Here is a 27,296-nt window from a genome sequence, read left to right as displayed (position 1 = left end):
CTCACATCCACCAAATAGCCTATAGGCTAAGTGTTGATGAATATTATGAAAATGTATTCGGGAAATATATATATATATATATTTTAAAAACCTCATAAATGCAAATCCACTCCAGCATGAGTCACAAAGTAAAATGTATTGCTAAAAACAGCCTGATTATTTGCTTAACACATTTACACATTCCAGCTAAGTGTATAAGTGTACAAAATAAAACAAACTGTCTTTTATTGAAAAAGAAAAATACTATTTTAGACTGTTTAAACTAGAGTTAGATAACAAAAGTTAGCAGTTACATCTTTTTAGATGTAAACAAATGAAAAATAAAATGTAAACAAATATATTTCAATAATAATTGATTATAATTGATTATTTATGTAGGCCCTTAAAACGAAACCTACAGAGACTCAATTTCCCAGAATCCCGTGCGGTCGGTCGGTCCGTCTGAAAACTTGTCCGGGTTTTAGCGTGTGCATTACAGTAAAAGCTTATTTCCTGTTACTAGCAACATTAGATTTTGGTTTTATTAAAGAGATTTGTCCTCGAACTGAATGTACTTTTTCTTTGGAATATAATTTTTAAGAAATATGGCTTCACCAAATTGCTCATTGAAGGTAAACAGAGAGTTGCTGGATCCCAGTTTTGAAAGTTACAGGCTTTCACTGGACTCTATTCCTACTTACAATGTAGAACTTGATGCAGGTGAGAAAAACATTTATTTGACCTGTTATAGTCTGATTTTATTCATTGTATAAGTGTTTATTTGTTGCTTCAATGCAGCGTGACATTTACCAAAAGGCTTTTGTTAACCGCACTGTGAGCTGTATTGTCATTAAAACAGTCCTTATAAACCACATTCAGATAATGCAGCTCTACAACATGTGCAGTGCTCTTTATGAACTACCAAATGTGTGCATCTTTGTTATGATCTTAAAGTTAGTCCAAAGCTGTGTTTAGGGCACAAACATGACATCATATATGGTTTGGGATGCCTTTTCCAAGTCTGCTGCATCAGTTATGCGTTTCTTTCTTTCAGCTGTGGCTGAGGTTAAACTGAAAGACAGTCAGTACACCCTGGACCATGTGAGAGCATTTGGTATGTACAACTACCTTCATATAGATCCCTGGTACGAAGACAGCGTCTACTTTGTTGACAGCAAGGGCCGGGTTCTCAATCTAACAGTCACATTGGTGAGTCTCTTAATTTCATTTCTGAAATATGGAGTATAAGGGCCACATATTTTGATGAACTTATATTTCCACCTGGAGCACATAGCTACTGTACTAAACAGGTAAATAGGTACACAGCAAACTTCCAAGGATGCCACTGGACTTCAAATTATGTCATTTTTATGTATGTATATATATATATATATATATATATCCCTCAACAACTTATTTTTATTGAAAAACATCACAATCTTGTATCTTATAGCCTAGTATTACAGAACGAATCATGTTTAATTCATTTAAAGGGGTCCTATTATGCCCTTTTACGAAGACTTGATTTAGTTTTTGGGATGTACTAGAATATGTTTTCATGCTTGATTGTTCAAAAAACACATTATTTTTCATATATTTTACATTATAACAGCACCTCTCTACCCAATCTGGCTCGAACACGGCAACACACCGATTTTGATGAAGCCCCTCCTTCCGAAATATGAAATGCGCTGTGATTGGTTAGTGCCTAGTGTGTTGTGATTGCCACCGCTTAGCGCGTGTTCAGGAAATGTCCCACCTCCACAACTGAGAGTTCTTCTCTAGTGGAAATATGAATAAGGACGGCGTCAATTTCAAACGAATTCGAGCACGATTCAGACCCTGACAATGTTAACAAACAAGAGAATCGTGCAGAACAGATTTTATGCACGGACTTTGCAAGCACGGATTTCCTAGTACGTTTCAGAGTGGTATGTTTTTTTTGTAATTTTCTTATACATTTTATATACAATGTTATCCACCATTTAATTGTGATATTTGTCGGAAAACTAAGGTAATTCAAACAGTAATAGATCACAAAACCATGGTTAATTTTTCTAAGGAGCGGTGAACCGTCATACAAAAAAAGCAAGAGCTTACAAAAGCAACAGAAATCAAGCCGTTCTCCATAAAATGTGCAGCGCACAGATACACATTGGGGTTATAATGTTCAGGGAAAGTGTTTAAAATACATTTTAACCACTCTAAAGTTCGTCAGCCATAGGAAGGTCAAACAAATGAGTTTTGGAAACGGGGTGGGGAAAAAAACAGTGTCTCTTTGACATAGCGACAACACTGTCTTGTCTTCTCTAATGCAGCTCCACCAGGCCTCGTCCCTTTTTTGTGTATTCTGTGGCCGTGGATTATTTAAATGAGTAACATTGTGACTTCATAAAATCTGGAAAAAACGCGTTGAGGTCCAAACGAGTCGTTTCTTTGTAGTTCTTGGAAAGTGGATTCTTGTCATGTAAAATATCTCCCTTTGGAGTGGAGCTTTGTAACCTTGCAGATATTTTTTATGCTCAAACAGCTAAATGACACACTAAATAAAGTGGAAAAGCATTATAGGACCCCTTTAATATCAACACTCCCAGTTTCTGTTAATAAAAAAGTTTGAAAACAAGCAATGTGGTCATAATTACAGCAGAGGTACAAGGTGAAAAATCTTAGCCAATATGGAGGACCTTCTATTACTGTGTTGAAAATGGGTGGCTTTTGAGTTAAAAGATTGACGAACACAGTTCTACAGTGGAAATGTAACATATAGAAGTATGTAAGTATGTTTACCGTTCTATATGTTTTGAACCAGGATACAGCGAGTGCTTCTCAATTGAAAGGCTGCGTCCTAGTAAGGCTGCATATCTCATCACCAAGCTGTGTCAAAGGATGTCTTAACTTGAAGGGTTGTATCATTCTAGCATTTAATGCTAAGGAGAACTTTAGCCTACAAACCTCAGAAATGCAAAACCTCAATGCAGCCTGCTGACTGAGAAACATCCAGCATGTTTTAGACTTTCTATTTTTGTATTCTACCAGCAGAGGGCATTCATGGTTTATAGTTGTGTCAGGGTAGAAGTTATGATCAAATCTTGAGCTTACCAGTATATAAAAAAATGTAAAAAAAAAACCTTACTTGCTTATTATCTTGTTCATTATTTTACTAATTTGCTTTTAAAACCACAGTCATCTTATAAATAATAGAAAGCAGTTTATAGTGCTCACAGTTTAATGACAATCTAGGGATGTGAGGTATTTCCAAATTTATTTTTGGTATTGGATATTTAATTGTGCATGTTCATTTAAATCTGTTTTAGCTTACCTTCTCCTAAAAAAATTATCTTTAAAAACGAATATATTAAGACTGTTAAATGTGCAATTCATGTTCATGTTGTCATGCCTAAATTTACTTGTATTATTAAAAATGATTTTCAGTTTTTTAGTGTTTGAATGTTCATTTTAAGGAGTTTGATTTTAGATGCATTACTTTCTCAAAGGAATCAAACAATTGCTTAAGTTAACATTCACAAATGCATAATATAATTTAAAATTCACAACTGCAGAATAAGATGAAATGCAGCATGTTTTGTTCTGAGCTATTTTTAAATCATATGCTGATGATTTGAATGTAATTTATGTCTACTATTGCTACTGACATGCTGGGTTAAGAAATTACTCGTTATGAAATATGCCAGTTGCGTTATAATTACAGTTAACATACTGCAATTATCTCTCCTTGGGGACTGTTTGTATTCTCTAGGTACTAGAGGGGCATTTTACCTCTGGGAAAGAAGTGAAAACTGAGATGGATCTGTTTGAAGCTCCATGGCAACCAAAGGCCAATTGCTGCCCAATTCTTTGGAAAATTAGCTACCTTATAGAGAGTGTAATTGATGATTATTAAGTTCATTGTAATCCTTTTCAAATTGCTGCCTTTGAAATTCAGGAACATGCAGACTTGGATGTATGACACTTATTAGTTTTACTTCTTAATAGTTTCATTGGCTGTTTAAAAAATGTTTGGCTAGAGGTTGATTCAATAAGACCTTGTAAAGAAAATGATCGTAGTGAGATGGTGGATCGTCGTGGTACACAAAACAAGTTCTTTCACATTAGGGGTTGAATTTATGTTAACTTGTGCTTTATTATGCTTAGTGCTTCATTAGTTTAGTTTTAATCATCTGAACTGGTAACCAGAAAAGTTAAAATTCATTCCCTTTACGGATTGATCCGTTGATGTTCCTACCTCACTGTAATTGCATGTATTTCCATTTGCATTGCGCACCAACATACATACATACACAGATTAATCATGTCTATATAAAAATATCCCTTTTAGTGTATGTATAGCACTTAGGTATGGAAGCTTGTTTCTGCCACAGAATAAAAAATAAAAAAGGTAATTGGCACTTTTTATCTTGCAATTCTGACTTTTTTCAGAATTGCCAGTTATAAAGTCAGAATTGTGAGATATAAACTCGCAATTGCAAGAAAATGTCACAATTCTGACTTTGTTACTGGCAATTCTGACTTTTTTTCTCTTGCAATTCTGATTTTATAACTCGCAGTTGTGAGTTAAAAGTCGAAATTATCTTTTAAATAGTTTTATTCCATGGCAGAAACAAGCTTCCGTTTTCATATGGAATTCCCAAGCTGCTAAATAAATAAATAAATAAATAAATAAATAAATAAATATACTTTTTTTTTTTAAATGCATAAATAAATATACAAAGAAATGAAAACAAAACAAAAATAAGCTGTTGAGTAGTTATACTTTTATTTCCTTTTTTATGTATAATTGTATTTTTCACATTTATTTTTTCATTTATTTATTCATACATGTATTTATTTCCACATTTATTCATAATATGTTTGTACAAATAAATAAATGTGGAAAAAATATAATTATACATAAGTAAGGAAATAAAAGTATAAATACTCATTTATTTTTGTTTGTTTTTTACATTTCTTCATATATTTATGTATGCATTTAAAAAAAAAAATTAATAAAATGCTCGTTTGGAGTGTTTGTTTCTGAACTTTTTCAGTTTGTTTAGGTATATATGACAAAATCGGTCCGAGATCGCCCGTACAAGGTGGTCTCGGCCTGCTTGAAAATGAACTCTGGAGCGGTTCGCTTGTGGTGAGAAAGCAATCCAGGCTGTACCACAAAATATGATGAATAATTATGTAAGTTGTGTGAAAAGCAGGGTTTTTGCCTATGGTCAATGCCTCTCAAAATGAATCGTGGGTTAATCTGGAGCAAAGATGAAGTGAAATGCCTAATTGAAATTTGGTCTGGCAAACTCTGACTAATGTACTCGCATATGACTTTCATTAAATTTCGGTCCGTTTAGAAATGTTTCCTTGTGAAAGTGAACCGAACCTAAAAGAAATTGCAACATTGTAACAATTTTAGGTCTGAAAATGCCCTTAGACTGTTCCCTATGGTGTAGAGACGGTCTAGGTGTGGTTTTCAGAGACAGCATAATTGACAGGTGGCCATCTACTATTTTCCCAGGACACAGCCTTGGGCAAACCTCGTGAGATGTTCCTTTTTGAATCGGACCCAAGCTTGTGTGAGGGGGAGCAGTTGTGTGCTTCCCTGAGCCTGACCTCCGCGACTTGGGCCGCACTGTCCGATGGAACCGGAAAGTTGACTCTTTTGCGCACCAGCAAGAGGGGAGAGAGTTCACATCTTAAATGGGAGGTGGGGGAAAGTCGACCAGTATTTTTACTTAACAGTTACATTTCTCACTCATCAAAATATTCGTTTTTAATTTTTGGTTTGAGATTGATTGAGAATTTAATTCATCTGCTATTTTCCCATGACATTTTTTTACACATTTACATATTTTGCATGTATACTGTTTTTTTTTATTTTTACTCCCAGCCGATGTTCAGTGAGCGTCTAGGAGAGCCGTTCATCATCGTTCACAGCCTGGCTCACGTGCGCTCTCATGTTCATACCATTGAAGTGCTGCTTCTGAGAGTCCAGAAAGATCCATCTGATACCAAAGGCAGCGGTTTCTCAATCTCACTGGAGTGGATCACTGTGGACAACTCTGTTGGGGAGGAAGAGAGTGAGTGTCTCCCTGTTTTTCAGCTCTTATTTATAAACAGGAACTGCATATACTTTATACCTTTATTACGAACAGTTAAATATATGTTCATTTAAATTTAAAGCATTTTCAAGGACCTTTTTGGACATCATTGTATATAATGACAGTATATAGGGAAATACACACTTCCATTCAAAGGTTTGGGGTTGGTAATTCTCTTATTCTCACCATGGCTGCATTGATATGATCACAAATACAGCAATATTGTGAAACAATATTACAATTTAAAATAACACTTTTTTTCATTTTAATTGTAATATTCAGTATATATGTAATTTATTCATGTGATGTAAAGCTGAATTTTCAGCAGCGATTACTCCAGTCTTCAGTCACATGATCCTTCAGAAATGTGCTGATATTTGGTGATCAAGACAAGAGACATTTCTTATAATGATCAATATTGAAAACATTTTTTTTTTTTTATGGAAACCACAATACATTTTCTTTTCCAGAATTCTTTGATGAATATAAAGTTCAGAGTAAATATATAAATGTCTTCATTGTCAATTTTGATCAATTTAATGCATCCTTGCTAAATAAAAGTATTAATTCCTTTCAAAAAATCGTAATGACCTCAAACTTTTGAGCTGTTAGCTAGTTGTATAAATTAAACATATCATTTTGGGTTGGAGATGCTGAAAAAATAAAGAAGGAAAAAATAAACAATGTAGAAAAATACAGCTAGTAAAGTGCTTTCTTTCTCACAGGTGAGGTGAGGAAGTATGGTATGAGGAAGAGGAGGATGATGAAGGGCAAGTCCGTCCCCCACTATGCTGCAGTGGAGCCTCAGGGTAAAGGAGTCGTTGTAGCCTCAGAGAAGCCATTCACTTTTACTGAGGTGGATGGACTTCCAATTGAAGAACCACCTGCTGAGAATATGGAGGTGGAAACCTCAGGTGAGAACCAACTGTCAGGAAAACACAAGGTCATATTGGAATAAACATTACATTCAGATAGACAAAACAATCTGTAATAGTCCCAGGAAGTTCTAGAAAGTACAGTTTCACCACCGCTCTAGGTTGCACTCTGACAGAACCCTGAAAGCCTGCAAGAAAAGACATTTGAAGTAGTCCCCAATCCAGCTAGAAACTCTCAAGTGCTGCAGTCTTGAGGTAGTGCACTTTCATAGAATCAAGAATCAGAGGCTTTTTGTATCCATAGAAACATCAGAAAGAATCATTCGAATAGAATTCCTCAAATAGACTATGATGAGGACTGGAGAGGACCATGCATTTTCTATTTTAGAAAAAGTTTATGTAAAGTAGGCCGATTTGTTTTATGTAAATATAGGGCAGCTGCATGACACATTGGAACGTAATATATTTCAAGTATTTTCTATGTGACAGAATGAGGTTTAATTAATAGCAAGTTTTCGTGCTACAATATCATATATTGAATCCTGTCATGACAAGCAGTTCATGTTTATTTATATATTCTGTGATGAAATTGGTCTGGCATTTTGAATGAACTAGCACCTCGTTTTCATTATCATTTGACATTTTCTTTATGCCAGCGAGTGCTAATTGCAAATATTGCTTCATTAGTAGTGCTCAGACTTGGACTGTAGAGTCCCTTCCGGTCCAATATTTGTTTATTTCCTCATTTAAAAAACAAGAGTTTTTGTGTGTTTGAATTCTTCCTTTCTAGCAATCCTAAAATAGTCAATGATTGAATTCACCAAAAGCTTACAACAAAAATTCCAAACATAACGATAGGTAATTATCTTAATGTCCTCTTTCACTCATTTCCTGTTTTTCCCTCTAACACCTGTATTATTAGTCATCTGAAAACCTGCGAGAGAGGGAACTTTTAAAAGGCCATTTGTTTCCTGTGCTCCCTTTGAGCTTTTTTTTTCCGGTGACATAAAGGAGTGATCTCGCTTCATCCTCTTCCTCTTTCTCTCTCTCATTTTAAGAGGCTGAGAGTTCTGAGAGACTCCATTGGTAGGTGGATAACATGGAGGTGCATTAGCTTGTTTCAGAAAGAGAGGTCGACCTTCCTTAGCCACAAAAGACTATTAATGGTCACACGCACACCAGACATTAATACTCTGTTGATGGTGTGTTGATTTAAGCGTATATATATTTAAGTATATATACGATGAACACTGATCAGAGGGTGTGGAGAATCAATGTAGTGTGAATTAGAAGTCTTTTTGGACAAGACAAAATCTATACGATTTTGCCAAATATTAATATTATTTAAAACTCACTCACTCACTCACTCACTCACTCACTCACTCACTCACTCTCACTCACTTTTCCATTTATCCATGGAACACAAATAAAAACAATGCAAGCGAAAAAAAAAAAAGATTCATGTAATTTTCACCCTCTTTACCCCTTAGAATTAAGACTTTTATTTTATACATGACCATTATTGTGATTAATTAACCCTTTCACTGGTCACATGGTGACATGAAAACACGACAAACAGACATGACTCGTCACCCTATAAATAGACAATATTTTTACAATATTTTATATTTAGCTTCAATGTTCACTTATGTCAGTAATTAAACTAAATCAATAATCACATTTCCCATGACCATTTTCGCAATTTCTATTTCTGTAGTATTATAAAGATTATACAGTTTTTGCTACTGTACTTTTAGACTTCCATTATGTAACTTACCTCTATTGTGAGTGAATAACCTTTTTGCAGATCTACTGACATTGGCGGTTACATTGTAGGTCATCTGTGTTAAAAAAAGCTGCTAAATACTCATGTGGGCAGATACATGTGTTTATGGTTGTGATGTCAACCAATGTTTATTAACAAGCCGTTTTTGCTTTTTGGATTTAGGGGAGAGTTTTGCATCATGTCTACATAGTACATCAAACTCTTATTTCAAAAAGAGCAAATCCTTTTTCCCATGATATGTCCCCTTTATACACACGGAGTCAGAGTGATTTAGCAGTGTCACGGAATATCTTTGCCCTTCTCTTCATTATCCTGTTTTGCTCAGCAAGAATCTGGTTGAGGCGCAAGTTGACTAGACCTGCAACAAAAGAAGATAATGAGCATGCTGCTCTCAGTCCTCATCGCACTCTAAAGCAGCATTATGGCTTGAGAAAATTGTTCCAATTTCAGTAATAAGGTTTTGCCAGCACATCTAAGACTGTGCGTGGGTGAGACTCCGACCCTTATTTCCTCATCCACCTCTCTTTTTACCTTCGACTTCTGATTAAGAGATCAACTACCACAAACTTTTGTGAGGATTTCAGTTAGAATGAATTTTAGCCTGCTTATAGTGTTGTATATTAGCACTTGCTGTATTCCATCACCCGATTCACTAGTTAAAATGAGAAACATGGCCAAAAATCTGTGCCGAATGCAGTTTGCATTGTGTGATTTCCCCATGTTGTAGGTCTGTTCTGAGTGCTACTTTAACCTTTAGAGAATGCTGCAGATTAACATGATCTGGCAAACTTTACTGGGGCTGTACAGCATCAATCCATCACTGTGATCCAAACACCTGAATCAGCTCTTTAAAATGCTAAGTGTGCTCAACTATCTGGATGCCAGTGTGATCAATAGAAATGTACGCAACCATATTCTCTCATGCTCCTTTATCTCTCTCAAGGCTGCATTTATTTGATAAAAAAAAATACGGTACAAACATTAATATTGTGAAGTATTAGTACTATTTAATATTGTGAAGTATTAGTACTATTTAAAACAACTGTTTTCTATTTGAATACATTTGACCATGTAATTTATTCCAGTAATGGCAAAGCTGAATTTTCAGATGCCATTAGTGTCAATTGATCCTTCAGATATTCTAATATGCTGATTTGGTGCTCAAGTAATATTTATTATTATTATCATCAATGTTGAAAACAGTTGTGCTGCTTAATATTTTGAGGAATTTTTAGGATTCTTTTTTGAGTAGAAAGTTCAAAAGAACAGCATTTAATTCATCTGCATCTTTTGTTGCATTATTAATGTCATTTTTGATCAATTCAATGCATCTTTGCTAAATTAAAGTATTCATTTCTTTAAAAAGTAGTAGTCTACTGTAAAAGTACTCTATATTGACAAAGGTTTGCAACATTGTCATGAGAATACCTCCTTAATTTGCTGGCAGCGCTACCTACTGGTTAAAACCATATAATAAACCTTCACCAGAGGTGCCATAACCAAACAAATCTACTTAACTTTACAGTTTTTGTGCCATAGGTGTATTTGTCTCCTGTCATTTCTGCTTGCAGCTATAACTCTGGAAAAGCAGAAAATGTAATTGTCGAGAATTGCTTCGGTTTTCATCCAGCGTGTCGAATTACAAATTTGTCAATTAGCAATTAGTGACCTTTGGTACACAATTACCACAGTCCACCCTGGAGCAACTTGAGTTGGGGGTTTGAGCTCTAACTACTAGGCTTCACCACCTCATTTGACCTACTCTTACCGATCCAAATCTGATCCAAAGATAAGAAGTCTTATGTTCTTTATATTTAAGTGTTAGTTGCTGTACAGTCACTACATCATCAGAACTCAGCAGCATGTAGAAAAGGCTTTTTCTTCCAATTATGTTATATTTTCTCAACAAAAGGGCACACAGAGTTCTTACTTCCATTGCTAAATAAAGTCACACATTGACACAGAATGTCATGCATATGCAAGTTTTATTTGTCATCTTTTGCAGTAGTGTCACAGTGTCCTAGAATTATCCGAACTCATACTTTGTATTACGCACATACAAAGGTCATATCACATCACATAGTTCACCATAGTTAAATGATGTTTAATAGACAATGGAATTGAACAGACAAGAATGCATAACAAAATACAGCTTAGTCTCAGTATTTTAAAAGTTGTTGTTTTATCACTTACAGAGTTGTTTTCAAGATATACTCAGAAAATCTTTGTCTGTAGTGTTTCTTACCTGTTTTAGCAAAAAATCATGTTAAAGTCTACCAGGTATCTGAAATTTAGTTATGCATTCATCCATAAACATCTGCTTTGTATCAGGTGTCACTTCTTCCATTGTTCCTATCACAGATCCCATCTACTTCTGGCAGCAAACAGAAGAGGATGTGACCGTTTGTGTGCGTTTACCTGAAGGCACCACCAAAGATGACATCCGCTTCAAGCTCACGGTTGATTTTCTACGTGTCAGAGTAGGAGATTATGCACCGCTGCTGGATGGGCAACTGTTTGCTCCTGTAGATCCTGAGGCCAGCACTTGGACCATTCAAGATGATAAGAGGTAAAAAGATTCTGATAGTAGTTGGCGCAACAAACTGTTGGTTTGTTAAAATAATTTTTTACCCAGAAAATGACAGGTCTTCTAAAGCCATTCAAAAGTTTTGTCTGAGGAACAGACAAGAATAACTTTAGAATGAAATATTCCCTTGTACCTCTCAAATCTCATATCCACAATAATGTTATATAGTCAACTAACATAGATGAGCTTTTGTCAAAATTGCAAAAAGTGATTGTATTGGAAGTATCAGTAAGCAACAACAAAAAAAAAACTTTGCAGTTAAACTTTTGTAAAGAATAAAATAAAAAATAAAATAAAAAATGGGGATAATATAAAGTTTATTATAAAGTTGGTTTGTTTACCCAAAAATGAAAATTCTGTCATCATTTACTCACCCTTATGTCATTCCAAACCTGTAAGACTTTGGTTCGTCTTTGAAACACAAATTAAAATATTTTTAATGAAATCTGAGAGATTTCTGTCCCTCCATTGACGGTCCGTGCAACTACCACTTTGTCGCTTCAAAAAGTTAATAAAGAGATCGTAAAACTAATCCATTTGAATTGGTTTAATCCAAATTTTCTGAAGAGACACGATCACTTTATATGATGAACAGATTTAATTTTCATATGGATTCGTTTTATGATCTCTTTGTGAACTTTTTGAAGTGACAAAGTGGTAGTTGTGTAGCATGTCAATGGAGAGATAGAAATCTCTCAGATTAAATATCTTCATTTGTGTTTCGAAGATGAATGAAAGTCTTATGGGTTTGGAACTACATGAGGGTGAGTAAATGATGATAGAATTTTCATTTTTGAGTCAACTAACCTTTTAATATAAGTTAGTATAATATAATCTAAGCTCACACATGCAAGAAATTGTGGCAACAAATTAAGAATTACTTTCCATGATTTATTCATTTTTGGCTATTTATTAATAAGTTTCCTCATTTTAGTTACATTTTGGCCACGTTTTATTAATTTGTTCCCTTATTTCAGGTAAATCGTGGCCACGTTGTTCTTATATTTTACAAATTAAATAAGTAGTGGAAACAAATTCTTAATTTGTGGCTGCAATATCTTGTTTTTTCCTCTGCATGTCATCTGTGGGTCTCTGTGATAAATATTATTTCTGGAAAATGTTTTAAATCTGAACTACTTAACCGACTGGACAAAATTCTTAATGTCGTATGACTACTTTTATGTCTTTATTTGGAGATGGACAGTCCTTGGTTACTATATGGAAAAGAACAGCCTGGAAATTCTGCTAAGCATCTTCCTTTGTGTTCCACTGAAGAAATAAAGTGGTCGTAAAGATTTAATGTGAATAAAGGACGACAGAATTTTCTCGAAAGTAGTGGCAAACTTGAAAAATGTTACTAAAGCTTATGAAGTTTCACATTATGTCTTGACAAAGGCTAAATATATTGTGGATATGCACAAGAGGATTTTGGCAAATGTTGAGCTGAAGCAACGCATATGGAGAACAACCGCCCACATTGGTGAATGTTTATGAGAGGTGTGAGTTGTCACTGTGCCTCCGTACACATTCATCACGTATCAAGAATTGAAAGGTTTTAACAACTAGTAATTTCTCAAAAACACGATTAGAGCGTTAGTTGTTCATCGGATTTGAATTTCCACATCCGTCCCTTCATCCGCTGTGTCTTCCTCTCTCTAATAAACATCATCTCACGTCTCGTTCACTCACCACCTCCTCCGGAGACACAAACAACCCCTCCACATTGTTCTCTGTCCTCTCGTCTATGTTTCCAGATCCTTGATTTTAATAAGAGGCCCCTGATGACCCCTCTTGTGCTCTTGAGTGTGTGAGAAGGACTCCGTCTGGGTTTTGTTTTGAGTGTTTATACGTGCGTTTATGTTTTCTCTGTCTGTTGTGTTTACAGTCAATGTAAAAATCATTTGCATTTGTATGGGAACCCAAAGCGGCCTTTGTTTGAGGCATATACAATATAATGGAATATATGAAAGGAATTATTTTCATCAGATGCAATTAAATAGACGGGAAATATTCCATACTTAATAGTACTTGTACACCGAGTTCAAATTGAAAAGCAAGTCCTTAATGAATGACTGAATTATCAACACCAAAATGTGTTTTTATTCAGTCATCTTTGTAATAGGAAATAATTTAAACTTCATCCAGAAGGTTTAATTTTGCTTAGTTTTTTTGTGATGCACTATGAAAAGATGTTCAACCATGTTTATCTGTAATTATTTAGAGTTTTTGTGTGTGTAGTTTGGAGGTCAGTCTACAGAAGCGAAGTGAAGGCCCACTCTGGTCCGAGGTGGTTCTGGGGAACCGGAGAGGAGAGTATCTAATGAATGACGAACAAAAATCGCAGCTCCAGCAGAAACTCTCGTATCTCACTGCTGAAGACCTGGTCAGTTTCTTTCAATAACTTTTGAAAGACATTTTATTGGGGCAAAATTGCTCAGTTTGGTGGGAAGGACACAACCATAGCTCTGGGACTATGGTTGTTAATTTTTGGAAAATTTATATTTTATAAAAAAAAAATGTGTACACAATAAATTATAAAATAGTTTTTTATTTCACTTCCTGTTCAGATTTATCATAACTTTAAATGTGAATCATTTCATAGTTTTATGGTGGATTTTCATAGTTTAAGGGGTCATGACATGACATGTTTCTTTATTATTTTAATTTGTTCCTTGAGGTACACATATAATGTTAATAAAGTATATGTATATGCATTTTTTTCCCCATTATTTTCAACCTTTATTCTGATCTTCTGTCTGAAATCACCCGTTTTTAAGGGACGGCTCCTTTAATGCTTGCCAGTAAACTGCCACTGTTATGACTGGCTAACGCCATGGCATAGGAAACAGTGTCAACACTCACTTGCTGTTGCATGTGAGAAAGCGTTTTGAAAACATTATCCATATAAAACCATCACTTACAAAACATTATGAAATCATTAATTTATGGTTTGTGATGCCACTGCTGTCAGATCCAATGATGACTTTCATCTTTCAACAAAAGTTGAAATTCTCCATTACACTGTCCCTCACTGACAAAACAAAATGCTCCCAACAAACATATAATCCTTCAACACGATTCGGGACGCCATAAAAACATTCTTCTGAAGTCTGTACAGAGACACAAACAATATGTTTTAACCATCTTCCACTCTTCCATTTGTCCTGTTGTTGACAGACTCAAGTGCGTGGAGTATGTCAGAAACTGAACGCACATCTGTATGCTGTATATGCAGTGTAGATGATGTCCGTGATTATAATGGGTTCTATTTGCTTTTGATGTGACGCTCGCATCCAATATAAGCAAATGTCAACCGTTAAGTTACTGAATGTCAGTGGGCGGGGCCTATGGTGTGATGAGGTATTTGTCAATGTTTCGCTCTGTAGGCAGTCATTTGCAAATCTATTTTCCTGTGTGAATGTCACAGGTCACCCAATATTAAAACGAGCTGTTTCTGGAGCTTGATTAAATAAATGCTTGGTTTATAATGAGGAAGACGTTTTAATCCATTAAACTTACAGAATGCTTTAACGGTAGAAAGACCTTTTATATGTCAAAATATCAAGGCAAATATGATTTCAAGTGTCATGACCCTTTTAGGATTTAATGACAATAAAAGGTATGCATAAAATATATTTGAAAAGTAGTGAAAATAAATCATGAAGGTATTGGGAAAAGTTTCAAAAATGTTAGTATTTGTTTCTGTTTTGGCTTCATAGAATCCAAACCCAGAGAAGGACAAGCCCCCTTGCAATGCTCAGGACCTGGAGGACTGTGACATGTTTCCGGAGGACAGCTCTACACTGATGCGCTTTGATGGTGCCACTCTGAAGCCCACCCATGTGGTAAGGCCATAGAAATACAATAGAGTGCAACAGTCGGGTTTCGGATGAAAAATAATTATTAAAAATATCTTTTACACTTTTAAAGACAGGCCTACTGTGAGTTTAGAGGTTGTCATTCGATGGTATGCGCTTTTGCTGAATCTATCAGTTCATATTATTTCAACGTATTTTTTTTTAATAATCGTTTTTAACAGGTGAATTAATGGTGAAAAACTACATTACCCATGATGCTGTACAGAAATTTCCGCTAATCAAAGAGTCAAAACACAGAGCTTCCAGAGAAAACACACACTTTAAAAAATGCTGGGTTGTTTCAACCCATGTTTGGGCCAAATATGGACATTTTTAAATACAATATTAAACCCAACAGTTGGGTTGAAAGAATCAATTTCACTCTCATAAAGCAATCTAAATTATGTAATTGAGTCGGTTTCCCCTCACTCTCAAAATACTTAAATAGGTGTATACATTTACAGGACCAAAATTTACATTTTGCAATAAATTTTATATTATTTATACAGAAATAATAAACTTTAAATGAGAAGTTTTATATTTCTCCATCGATTTGCTTGCAGTGGTTCATGGGATTTGAGTTTTTTCCCTCAATAAAGCCATTAAGTACACAGTCTTGCACGTAAGTCTTTTTGTCCTTTTTTTTTTGTTTAGTTTTTTTGCTTCAACTCAAAGTTTCTAATGTTGTGATTCACCTCATAGTTAGTTGGTTTGGTTCACTGCTTATAACAGTTTAACAAAGACTTTAAAATATCTCTATGGGAGAAATTAATGGAAAAATGTATTCTGGAACCAACACGGCTGAAAAAGTGGGCAGGCACTGTTGCACTCTATAGGCTGGTAGAATGGCAATTAGCATAAAACATAGGTCCTTTAAATTGGGAGGGCTTCAAAGTCCAGATGTTGTCTGTAATTTGTAAGTTATATTTCACGTAATAATTTTAGGTGTAAATAATTGTCCAGACCATGGTTGCACTATACTGTGGTTGAGCTCTATGCATGTTTAGATAATAAACCTTAATTTAAACAGCATGGAACAGTGTGGGAAAACTACATTTATTTAATTTCATTAACATATTTCGTTATTAGCTTAAGTTGAGCATTAAGCATCTTAATATTGGAAGATCCATGAATTTATTGTGGACCCCCGGCATGTTGGTGACCTGAGCGACCACCTATATCACCTACAGGACCAGTTGGCTCTGCTTTAGAAAATTGCGGCAGTAGTTTAAAAAAATAAAAATAATAAGAAGAAATTTAATCTGCCGTGATTGTAAAGATTTCATTGCTTTCAGATCAGTGTTTAAATTGCTACTGACCTAACGCAGCTGTTATTTTGTTCAAGTTCTCATAAGAGGCTCATGATGTGCTTTAAGAGAAACGCAATATTGATTTTTCTCTCCTGGCATCTTGTGCTTCAAGTAACATTCCTGCACTTGATGGTTCGGCACAATCTAGCGCTAACTGTCTCTTTGACATGTAATCAAGGGATCAGTTACCTAAAAGTGAAGTGGCTGAAAGCAAAGATAGTAGTATTATGATGGCTTACTACTTAGATTTCAATAGGTCTTTTGTGCCAGAAATCTCATTTAATCACAAGAAATAATTGTCCCTTCTAAACTCCTCAAATATTGGCTTTTATTATCGGTACAGCTTTGATAATCAAGTCAAGTCACTCTAGTTGTTTAGTATATGGATAGATTATACTGTACATATTCATACAAGACAGAATGAAATCCTAATTACACCTGATTATGAATAGTTAGTAAATGAAAGCTTTAGTCTTCAATATATTAAATAATAGTAGGAGAGTTGATAGCATAAATTATTTTGAGAAACTTGGATGCTGGATCCAAAATTAGCTGTATTTGGCATAATTTAAATTAACAATTTAAACAAATATATATAATTACAGTAATTAAATACAAATTACATATACTGTATACAGGGCTGTCAAACTATAAAAATGTGTAATCTTATTAATTACATGATGTTGATTTAATTAATTTAACTAATCACAAATCAGTCACACATCAAGTTTAGCTGAGACATTACCCCCCAAAATAATTATTGTGTTAAATAAGAAAATAATCAAATTAGACATTACAAAAAGTAACTTTAGATAGAAATATTTTATTTGATTCATCAAAAAATGTATTACAAATAAACTACAACATATTACTACAATGTCCATGTTTTTATTTTATTTTTTAGAAGCTGCATCTGAACTGGAATTTAGATGTATGTATACTATACTTGACACTTAAAGTATACAGGGCAACTGTTTGTTACTAGACATTTACATATATTCATTTGGCAAATACTTTTATCCAAAGGGTTTGACTCAACTATTGTTATTGTTAATAATAATAATAATAAAAATAATAATACATTATTATTATTATTATTATCCATTAATTATCACTGTCTTCTGCCTTTGTATTGTAACTCAATATAGGTCTTCTCATCCTAGATTTCACTTTTGCCTGTACATGCAGTACATTTTGTAAATGCTTTCAAATGTTATTTAAAAAAAATAAAAATGTTGCCATAGAATAAAATTCCCAGTAGGATCTCCTCCCCCTTCTTCTCACTTTTAAATCACTTGCATAGATGCAGCGAAACACACTGACCTTTCCCTGAGTGCACTCTCTCACAGATTGCCAAGCCGCCTCTCTCCAGGTTCTGAGGAGAGCCGTGCCCATGTCGACCTCTTCAGATATTTCAGATTGCATGTTTGTTTCCCCTTAGTGGGTGCGTGAGCAGACCTGAAAGAACTTGTATTTCTTTTTGTGTTCCTGAAGAGTCACACCTCTTAGAGACACACACTCATCTTTCAACTGAAGCCATGACAGCAGCAATGTAAAAGGGTTTGACATTTACTGTATATCTGAATGATGTGTATCATGATGTGTAAGAGCTCATCACCACCATTTGAGATGAGCTTTTCCGTTAAACATAAACAAAAAAATGCTTGAGATGCAATGATGGATGGTTATTTTAATATTTGAGATGAGATCTGTAGTAAATGAACGATTAACCCATCAGCTGTCACTTGAATATATATATATATATATATATATAATATATATTGGACCTTAGAGACTTTCAAAATATATTTTTTGTTTTACATAGAAAAAGTCTTTGGAATGATGCTAATTAAAAATATTGGGTGAACTCTTCCTATTCATTTATTATTTTAAAGACTAATTTTTATGTTCAAAATGTAAGATTTTTTTTACAGTGATGGTATTAATCATTTACTAAGGCTGGGCATTGACAAACTCTTCACGATTCAATTCAATTAACAAGCCAGCATTAGTAAATCAATTTCGATGTACTAATTTGGTAAACTATACAGGGAACCCCAGTTGGTACATCACTATAATATTAAAGGTTACAATTACCTGATTTAATGACATAATTATTAAACATTTAAATGGTGGCCATTATAAAAAAAAAAATAGCCTGAATAGCCTTTTGAATCGAGTTTGCTTTCATGTCGTCTTGTGCTTGAACAGACAAATTCACAGAATATAATGTCAAAATGCCCGTATAGGCAAGTATCCTTGTGAAACATTGTCGGTTATGTGTTAAGTGAACATAAACAGTTAAAAAGAAAATGTGTGTGTTACAGTGTGTTGGATTCATGCAGCTCTTAAAGTGGCAGCAGCCTAATAAACCTACTGCTGTCTTTGTTAGAGATGCACCGATCGACTGGCCGGGGAACGGAATGTTAGGTCAGTTAGTTCACGTCTTTCCGATTCCGAACTGGTCCGTGTTGTTGCCATGGAGGCAAAGGCAATAACGTCAGCTGCGCTTTCTCACTTCTCTCCAATGGCGAAGTGACAGACACCCGCCTCCTCTCGCTCACTCGTCTCATTTGCTCTGGTTAAATAGTGCTTGTATTTTGCATCATTTCCGTGCTCACACCAAAAGCATGCGCACCACTGATCTATGTAAGTGGAGCGCACAAGCCGCTTATCAGTCTCAAACAGCTTGTGAGTCGCAAGTACCAAATGAGTGGCATACTGTGCTTAAACAGTCAAATACATACAACATTATGTCAAAATGCCCATCTTGGCGAGTATTCCGTTAAACACAGTCAGTTTTGGAACCTAAGTTGAGAAAGATAACGCAAGTTGTGTAACAGTATATTGGATCCGTGCATAAGCTCTTAAAGTGACAGCAGCCTAATATTCCTTCTGCTGTCTGTCATATTAATAAAAGAACAACAGACAAAGAAAATCACTCTGCGCTTGTTTGAATAACTTTTGTAACTAATTGTAAGCGTTAATCTGTATTTAAATTTTTACAATGAAGACTATGCAGTGTTATTTTGCAGTTGATTACTTTAATTTCTGTAGTATTTATTACCTGAATATACAGTATACCACCTGAACAACTTAAAGCTGTGATTATCTATCTTTTTACTTGTTTTTTTATGAAAATTAAATTTTGCATTGAATAAAAGTCGATTTTTGTTTGTATATGCTGTCAATTATAGTTTTTTTAAAGAAAATCGGAATCAGCCACAATTGGTATCGGCAGGCATGTCACACTTACAAAGAAAATCGGAAATCGGAATCAGCCAAGAAAATTGCAATCGCTGCATCTCTAATCTTTCTCCTCAATGTTAATCTAACAACAAAGACAGAAAATCACTCACTGCTCTTCACTGCTTGAGCCCTGCTGGAACAGCTCTAAATATTCACTGTGCTATTAAATTAAAAATAGAATTTAATCAAGCAATTATATGAACAGTGAAAGTAACAGTAGCCTACAATACATTTTAACAGGCACAATTAGGCATAAAAATAACTGAAAGAAATGTCTGTTTGCTAAGCCAACTAATTTTATTCATATTCTTTTGGTTTCTCTGCTCAGTATTTAAAAAAAATTTAGAACGCAATGAAAATACTGTAAAATCAGTACTCTGTGTTGGCAAGCAGAGCTGGGTAGATTACTTAAAAATTGTAATCAGTTACTGATTCCAAATTACATGACAATTTTAGTTAGTAACGTAATCCATTACATTACATATTTAAGGTAATTTATTCTTTAATGTATTCTACTTTTGGATTACTTTTAGATTACTCTTGACCTAATCTTGTACCATATTGATAAAAAAAAAATACAAAGAAAAATAAAATATATTCCATTCTTTGTAAGTGACCATGAGTCCACCAGGCGTAATGATATGACGCAGCGCCTGAAAAATAGTCCCCAGCTCAGTAGCCTATTATCAGGCAGCATGCGCTGCGTCATATCATTACGCCTGCTGGACTCATGGTACTGCAGCAAAGTTTCTTGATTATTACGCAGGAATGAGAGTCGGTCTTAGTACACGATGTAACTACAGAAGAGTCAAGTTTTAAATAGGAAAAATATCGAAACTCTTTGTTCATTTTTTTGAGAGAGATGCTAACGGCCTTGTCCGGTTCAATTCATTATGCTAAGCTATGCTAAAAATGGGACCCCCAGACCCGGAGATCGGCTGAATGGATTCGAAAACGGTAAAACTCAACTGTTTAACTCTGGGGGAGTTGTAAAATGAGCCTATTTCCCAAAAAAGTGGAGTATCCCTTTAATTTTTGGAATCTGATTACGTAATCCAGATTACAAGTAATCACTTACTACCCAGCACTGCCACTGACTCAAGCTTCAAAAATGTGGTATCGGTGCATCCCTTATAACTAGCAATAAAGTGGAAGAGATTATCAGGTTATGCGCTGCCGCTTTGCTTGAACTAAAGGTGCTATATAATTTGTCGCACTACATTAAAGAGCGCCAAAACGGTATTTATCGTTTGAATTTCAGAATAAAATGTACAGAATTTGAAAGCTGAGACATCGATATCAGTACTTCTAAATGAGAATAGATTAAAATCGAGAAATAAATATATTGTTTCCCAACCCTATCATTTACTTTTGCTAATTCTGCTGATAAAATTTTTTACGCCAAGTTTATCAGCTGCCTGACATCAAATGTTTCAATTTTTTTGTGGTAGGGTCAGTGTAAATATTTGCATGCCAAGCAGGCAAACAGAAAGAAACAATCTTTATTGTTGAGCTCTTCACAACCACTGCGTTCATGAATTAATCATGAGACTGTGTGATGTTCTTGTGAAGCAGTTCTGGCACAGCCAGGTGCCCATTTGTGGAGAGCCATAAACATTTCGACCTCTCACCGAGAGACCAAACAGTAGCAAGTGTGACTCTGAACATAATGAAACAGAGGTTTTAAGGGCTTTTATTTTAAGACGTGTTTCATTATATGACCTCCTGTTCTCTTTGTGTTCTGCTGTTGACGGCATAAACGTGTACATCATGGGGTCAGTTTCATTTGCTCTCATAAACAATACAGGGAAACATTTCAGAATACCCTCATAATTGCAGTGTCTAGAGTGGTTGGCTTTGTGTGTGACTTTTTATCAAATGAGTGGAGACCGTAGATAACTAGAACGTAAGTGACTTAATCTCTTTTTGCAAAAGTTGTTCCAAAAGGCAGGCAGCAACATTATGATTTTAAGAAAAATCATTTTGGTCAAATTCAATTTTAGGATGTTTTTCACTTGCTCAATGAAGATACATAAATACGTCTTTCCTGTTTGCTTGTATTTGGGATGTATTTATATTAAGTATATTTCAGTTCTTGTGTTCTCGGTTTTCATTTCTTGTTTTGTTTCTGTTTCCAGCCTTGCCTGGATATTCAATTATGCCCTTGTTTGTTTCTATGGTTATGGATTAAATTCCACCTGTTCCTTGTTCAGTTCCTCCTCTCATAGTATTTCTGTTTTGAGTTCTCAGATTTCTGTTCTCGTTCATTCTACAACAGTGGTTTATTTTCCTTTTTTTCCTAGTTTTCTGGTGATGATCCTGAGTTCCTTGTGTTAAAAAATAAAAAGGACAGAATGCAAATAGTCTCTCTACTCTCCTTACTCGCCACCACTGTGTTACAATATGAAATTCATTTATTTAAAAAAAAAATTCTAAAAATAAATCTCACTTAGGCTGCTTTTTTTTTTAATCATAAATGCAATAAAAACAGTATTGTTAAATATTATTACAATTAAAAATGACTTTTCTATTTTAATACATTTTAAAATGTAATTTATTCCTGTGATGTTAAAGCTGAATTTTCAGCATCATTACTCCAGTATTCAGTGTCACACGATCCCTCAGAAATCAGTCTAATATGCAGATCTGGTGCTCAAGAAATACTTCTTATTATAAATGTTAAAAACGGTTGGGCTGCTTAATTTTTGTGGAAACCGTAATTTTTCAGGATTATTTGAACAGAACGTTTAAAAGAACAGTTATTTGAAATATAAATATTTTGTAACATTATAAATGTCTTTACTAATTTAAGTATTATTTTCTTAAAAAAAAAGTAAAAAAAATTAACTGACCCCAAACTTTTAAAAGGAATTATATTATGAACAATTATTATGTCATATATGTAATGTTTTTATATGAATACATTTTGTATTATTTAAATATTTATAAATGATTTATAAATTGAATGAATATAATGTAAAAACTTGAATAGTTCACCCAAAAATGTACTCGCCCTCAATCCATCCTTGGTGTATTTGACTTTCTTCTTTCAGCCTAACACAATCGGAGTTATATTAAATAATGTCCTTGTTCTTCCCAGCTTTGTAATGGCATTGAATAGTGCCGAATAGTGACTCTCTCGTGAACGCGCATATGGCCAGTGCCGGAAACCAGTGATTAGCAGTAATATAGTTTATAGTTATAAATATTGATATTTTTCTTACAAAAATGCATCGCTTCGCTTCAAAAGGCCTTTATTAACCGCCTGGAGCCGTATGGATTACTTTTATGATGGATGGATGCGCTTTTTGGAGATTCAAAAGCTCGGGCACTATTCAATTCCATTACAAAGCTGGAAAGAGCCAGGATATTATTTAATATAACTCTGATTGTGTTCGGCTGAAAGAAGAGTCCGATGGCTTAAGGGTGAGTAAATTATGGGATAATTTTCATTTTTGGGTGAACTTTTCCTTTAAGCTGAAATTGCTACATAAGTGTCCAAAGTACAGCTCAAGGCAGATTACTTTGGTTAAAATAGAGCTTTCACTGTTCATTTTGAAATACAAGGACATAATATTTGTCATTTCAACAACTTTAATCTCTGGATGCCAAAACCAAATAATTAATACTTTTGACATCCAAATATTTTTTGTTGTATAGCATCACTCATTCCCTCATTGATAAATATCATCAATTAAACTAATTCCAGACCTAATCTGAACAGGTTTCTAGAGGTAATTTAGCAGCATTTTATGTCCGAATGAAAGTGTTGGCAATTTTAAGAGGCATTTGAGCATATGAAGCTGTCACCACTTGTGAATATCGACCGTCACATATTTGCTTTGAATTTAATGTGCAGTTAGACTAGTGAGCAAAGCGAGATGAGATTTCAAAAATTGAATTTTTAAGGAGATGTTGGCAGCTAGCATTCATCAAATGGATTTTAGGACAAGTGTAAAAGCTGAGGTACAAAACCGTCACTTGAGAATTGAAGTCGTAGCGCTTATCATTTTCAGTACAACATGAAGACTGTTGTGATTCATGACTAGAGAGACATTTTACATCATGTCCGTGACTATAATGATTGACTTACAGCTGCCACCATCTTGCATTGCTGTTGTTTACTCTTGATGGTTCAATCCTGCTGTCGTTTCAGATGGGCGCCTCGTAATGGGATCTTTTTATGAGAATATGTATGAAGATCTTTTTCTTTCTCATTTCATTTTCTGCTAGAGTGACAGCATAATAGACAGACAGTACAATTGACTCAAAAGAATTCAATATCCATTCATATCCATTCTGCTTGCCAGCCTTTATATCTACTAAGATATTATCTTAAAGAGGCAACAGCACAGAGAATATAGTTTTTTTTTTTTTTTTGCAACAAGGTATAGACAAAATTGGTCATTTTACAAATGCTTTAACAATGACAGTGTTGTAGATCATTTAAATGTGAACATAATGCAAAAAATATCTAGACCAATTTATCAAAGTCTAAATATAAAGAATTAATTGGAATACATCTGATTCTTTTTTTTTCTTTTCTTTTGTTAAAAGGTTTGTTGTCAATAGGATTTTTTATATATATATATGCTTGTTCAGCAAGGATGCATTAAATTGATCAAAACTGACAGTAAAGACAAATTAAAGGTGTCCTTTTTAACTTTGTGTTCAACAAAGTATCCAAAATAAACATGGTTTCCGCAACAACAACAAAAAAAGCAGCACAAATGTTTTCAACATTGATAATATTAAGAAATGTTTTTTTAGTAGCAAATTGGCATATTATAATGATTTCTGAAGCATCATGTGACTGAAGACTGGAGTAATGATGCTTAAAATTCAGCTTTGCCATCACAGGAATAAATTACGTTTAAAAAAATATTTTGTAAGAATTTTTAAGAAATAGGTTATTTTAAATTGTAATAATATTTCCCAATATTACTGTTTTACTGTATTTTTTTTAATCAAATAAATGCTGCCTTGGTGAGCATAAGAGACTTCTTTCAAACACATCTTACCAACCCCAAACTTTTAAACGGTAGTGTTTTTAAAGTGTGTGTTTAGTGTTTAGTCTTAGATGTACAGATCATTTTGAATTATTTACATGCCTTTTTTTGACCTTTAGGTGAGCCTAGGAAGCCACCAGTTCCTTTTCTCAGTGCATATTGACCCCTCTGAGATGCCCGCTTTCTGCTTACGGCACGATGTCGATGCACTGCTGTGGCAGACCCGTACAAACCAGGACAACAATATATGGGAGCACATTTCTACTTTTAATGCACTCGGTAAGACAAGCTGTTTGTGAACACTGTGAAATGTCTTAAAAGCTCTTAAACTTCCTTCTGATAGTGATTTTACTTTCCTTTTTTTGTTTGACATGTCTAATTGGACAGTGAGATGATGTTTTGCTCTAAAACTGTTCTTATAAATCTTCATTCTTTCATCTTATCCCACGTTTAGGTTATGTTCAGGCTTCAAAACGTGATAAAAAGTTTGCGACCTGTGCCCCCAACTTCTCCTACACAGCTCTTTGTGAGTGCCTCAGGCGTGTCTTCATTTACCGTCAGCCTTTGCCGGTCGACACGGTGCTCTTCAACCGGAAACAGGGTCGGCAGGTCGGGCAGGTCGCCAAACAACAGGTAGCCAACCTGGACACCAATGACCCTGTACTTGGATTCAGGGCCACTAATGAGAGACTCTTTGTCCTGACTGCCAACAACCTGTTTGTGCTGAAAGTGAACAATTAAGATTCTGCTGAATGAACTGACACTTCTGCTCCAGGGTTGGTCATTGATCATTTGATTTCATTGGTGTACATTCAACTTATCCGGTACACCACTGTCATATTTCAGGACTGAGTTGGTATGAAATTCTCTAATGTTTCTGTGTTTTTGTGTGTTAGTACTTGTCTTTACATGTAAAATATTACTCTCATATGCTCCTCCAGAGACACAATTTAGAGCATGAATTTTACATTGCATTCCATTAGAATGTAGATACATAAAATAAAAAAGCATCTGTAAGACCCTGTCTGTTTTCTGCTCATCGTGTTTTTTAACATTTTGACCACAATCAGTGCAAAAGTTAAAGTATTTACATTTTCCATTATTTTGTTCCCAGCAGACCACGACCCCATCAGAACAAACCTTTTTGACAAAGCAATTATTTCACCAGATATGAGTCAGCAGTCAAATATCAACAGATACCAAATGCCATGAAAACTCGTCAAAATTGTACAGACAGTTGTGGCACATTTTTTTAATAATGTAATTTTATGATAACATTGTCCTTGTTACATGTTATTACTATAGTAATAACTATACATTATGCATAGTTACATACAACTAACCCTAAACTTATCAGGTGCTGTGTACGCTGTAGTAAGCGCATGGTCCCAAAGGATAACTAAGGAGTCTTTAATTGTAAATTCATAATAAACACGTAGGAGAATCGCAGGGAAGAAGCTCAGGGAATAACCACACTTAACAGAAACAGAAACAGGTGCGTAGAACTAATTAACAACCAAGGAAACTAACAAGGGAACACAGGCAAACCAGAACAGGGAAAACTAAACCAAAACACAATGAAACTAAACCAAAATAGAGTATACACATTACAAAACCATACCCTAACTCTATGGTTAGTACATGTAGTTAATTAATATTACTCAACAATGTATAATTACACTGTATCAACGACACCTTAAAATGTAACTTACATATACATATTACAGAAGCAACATATTCTTACAGTCTCATTTTTCTTTGGTTTTGCAATTAATCTCCTCGTCTGTGCAGGCTATTGCATTCTTGTTCTTCACCTTGTGTTACAGACCTTTCAAATACAATTTGTCGGTATAAGGAGATGTGCCTGGGAGATAGATCTTTCTCAGCTGTTTTGTTTAGTGGGGTGAATCTTATTTGTTCGGGCCTCAGATTAAATTTTGTGTTTGTTATTGAATTAGGCTGTGATCTTTGGATTCATTATCCGCACCAGAATCCCTGGACAGCTGAGAGGAAGATCAGTTCTTCTGATGCATGTAGAGATGTTGGTTTCTGATTGTGGTGTAAATGGACAGTCATCATCAGGTGATGCTCTTAGATCAGTGAAGGCTTAAAGCAAACAGACTTTTAGCAAGGCATAATTAAGAACAAAAATATTTATTGAACACTTTTTATTCCCTTTTTGGATATTGTTTTATTTTGTGTTAAATAAAAGCCTGTCCGAGGCCGCACCCAATGCGTCTGTCATTGCTCCTCCCATTACAATATGTATAATGTATAAAGGGGTGAAGTCGGGTTGAATGGGACACATTTCCAAGTCATCTCAATGGTAAAAGGTGTCCCGATCACCCTGAATTCACCCTGTGTATACAGTTGTGGTCATAAGTTTACATACACTTTGCAGAATCTGCAAAATGTTAATTATTTAAACAAAATAAGAGGGATCATACAAAATGCATGTAACTTTTTTTTTATTTAGTACTGTCCTGAATAATATATTTTACATAACAGGCGTTTTCATATAGTCCACAGAATGTAAGCTAAAT

At 34.6% G+C, this 27,296-nt stretch overlaps 1 protein-coding gene and 1 long non-coding RNA gene across 2 annotated transcripts; one reads left to right on the top strand and one right to left on the bottom strand.

The window, feature by feature from the left end:
- Nucleotides 1-442: 442 nt before the first annotated feature.
- Nucleotides 443-25,772, top strand: nudcd1 (NudC domain containing 1). Its single transcript, XM_082185091.1, has 10 exons — nucleotides 443-699; nucleotides 1,034-1,188; nucleotides 5,498-5,686; nucleotides 5,870-6,059; nucleotides 6,806-6,994; nucleotides 11,103-11,310; nucleotides 13,567-13,711; nucleotides 15,048-15,173; nucleotides 24,873-25,032; nucleotides 25,208-25,772. The coding sequence occupies exons 1-10, from the start codon at nucleotides 585-587 to the stop codon at nucleotides 25,492-25,494; spliced, it is 1,764 nt and encodes a 587-aa protein (XP_082041217.1). The 5' UTR covers nucleotides 443-584; the 3' UTR covers nucleotides 25,495-25,772.
- Nucleotides 1,554-5,491, bottom strand: LOC309510347. Its single transcript, XR_014210321.1, has 2 exons — nucleotides 4,508-5,491; nucleotides 1,554-4,406 (listed from the first exon to the last, which is right to left on the bottom strand). It is a non-coding gene; the product is annotated as an uncharacterized lncRNA (long non-coding RNA).
- Nucleotides 25,773-27,296: the final 1,524 nt, after the last annotated feature.

This window comes from Leuciscus leuciscus (assembly GCF_965113295.1).
Source record: "Leuciscus leuciscus genome assembly, chromosome: 12".
NCBI classification, from domain to species: Eukaryota; Metazoa; Chordata; class Actinopteri; order Cypriniformes; family Leuciscidae; genus Leuciscus; species Leuciscus leuciscus.
Note: the sequence above shows the minus strand (reverse complement) of the source record. Positions and strands in the feature narration are given on the sequence as shown.

Bases quoted from the DNA above. Each gene is read 5' to 3' on its own strand.
- nudcd1 (XM_082185091.1), top strand. From the start codon at position 585: ATGGCTTCACCAAATTGCTCATTGAAGGTAAACAGAGAGTTGCTGGAT. The intron at 6,995-11,102 runs GTGAGAACCAAC...TTCCTATCACAG, and splicing joins TATGGAGGTGGAAACCTCAG to ATCCCATCTACTTCTGGCAG. The intron at 13,712-15,047 runs GTCAGTTTCTTT...TTGGCTTCATAG, and splicing joins ATCTCACTGCTGAAGACCTG to AATCCAAACCCAGAGAAGGA.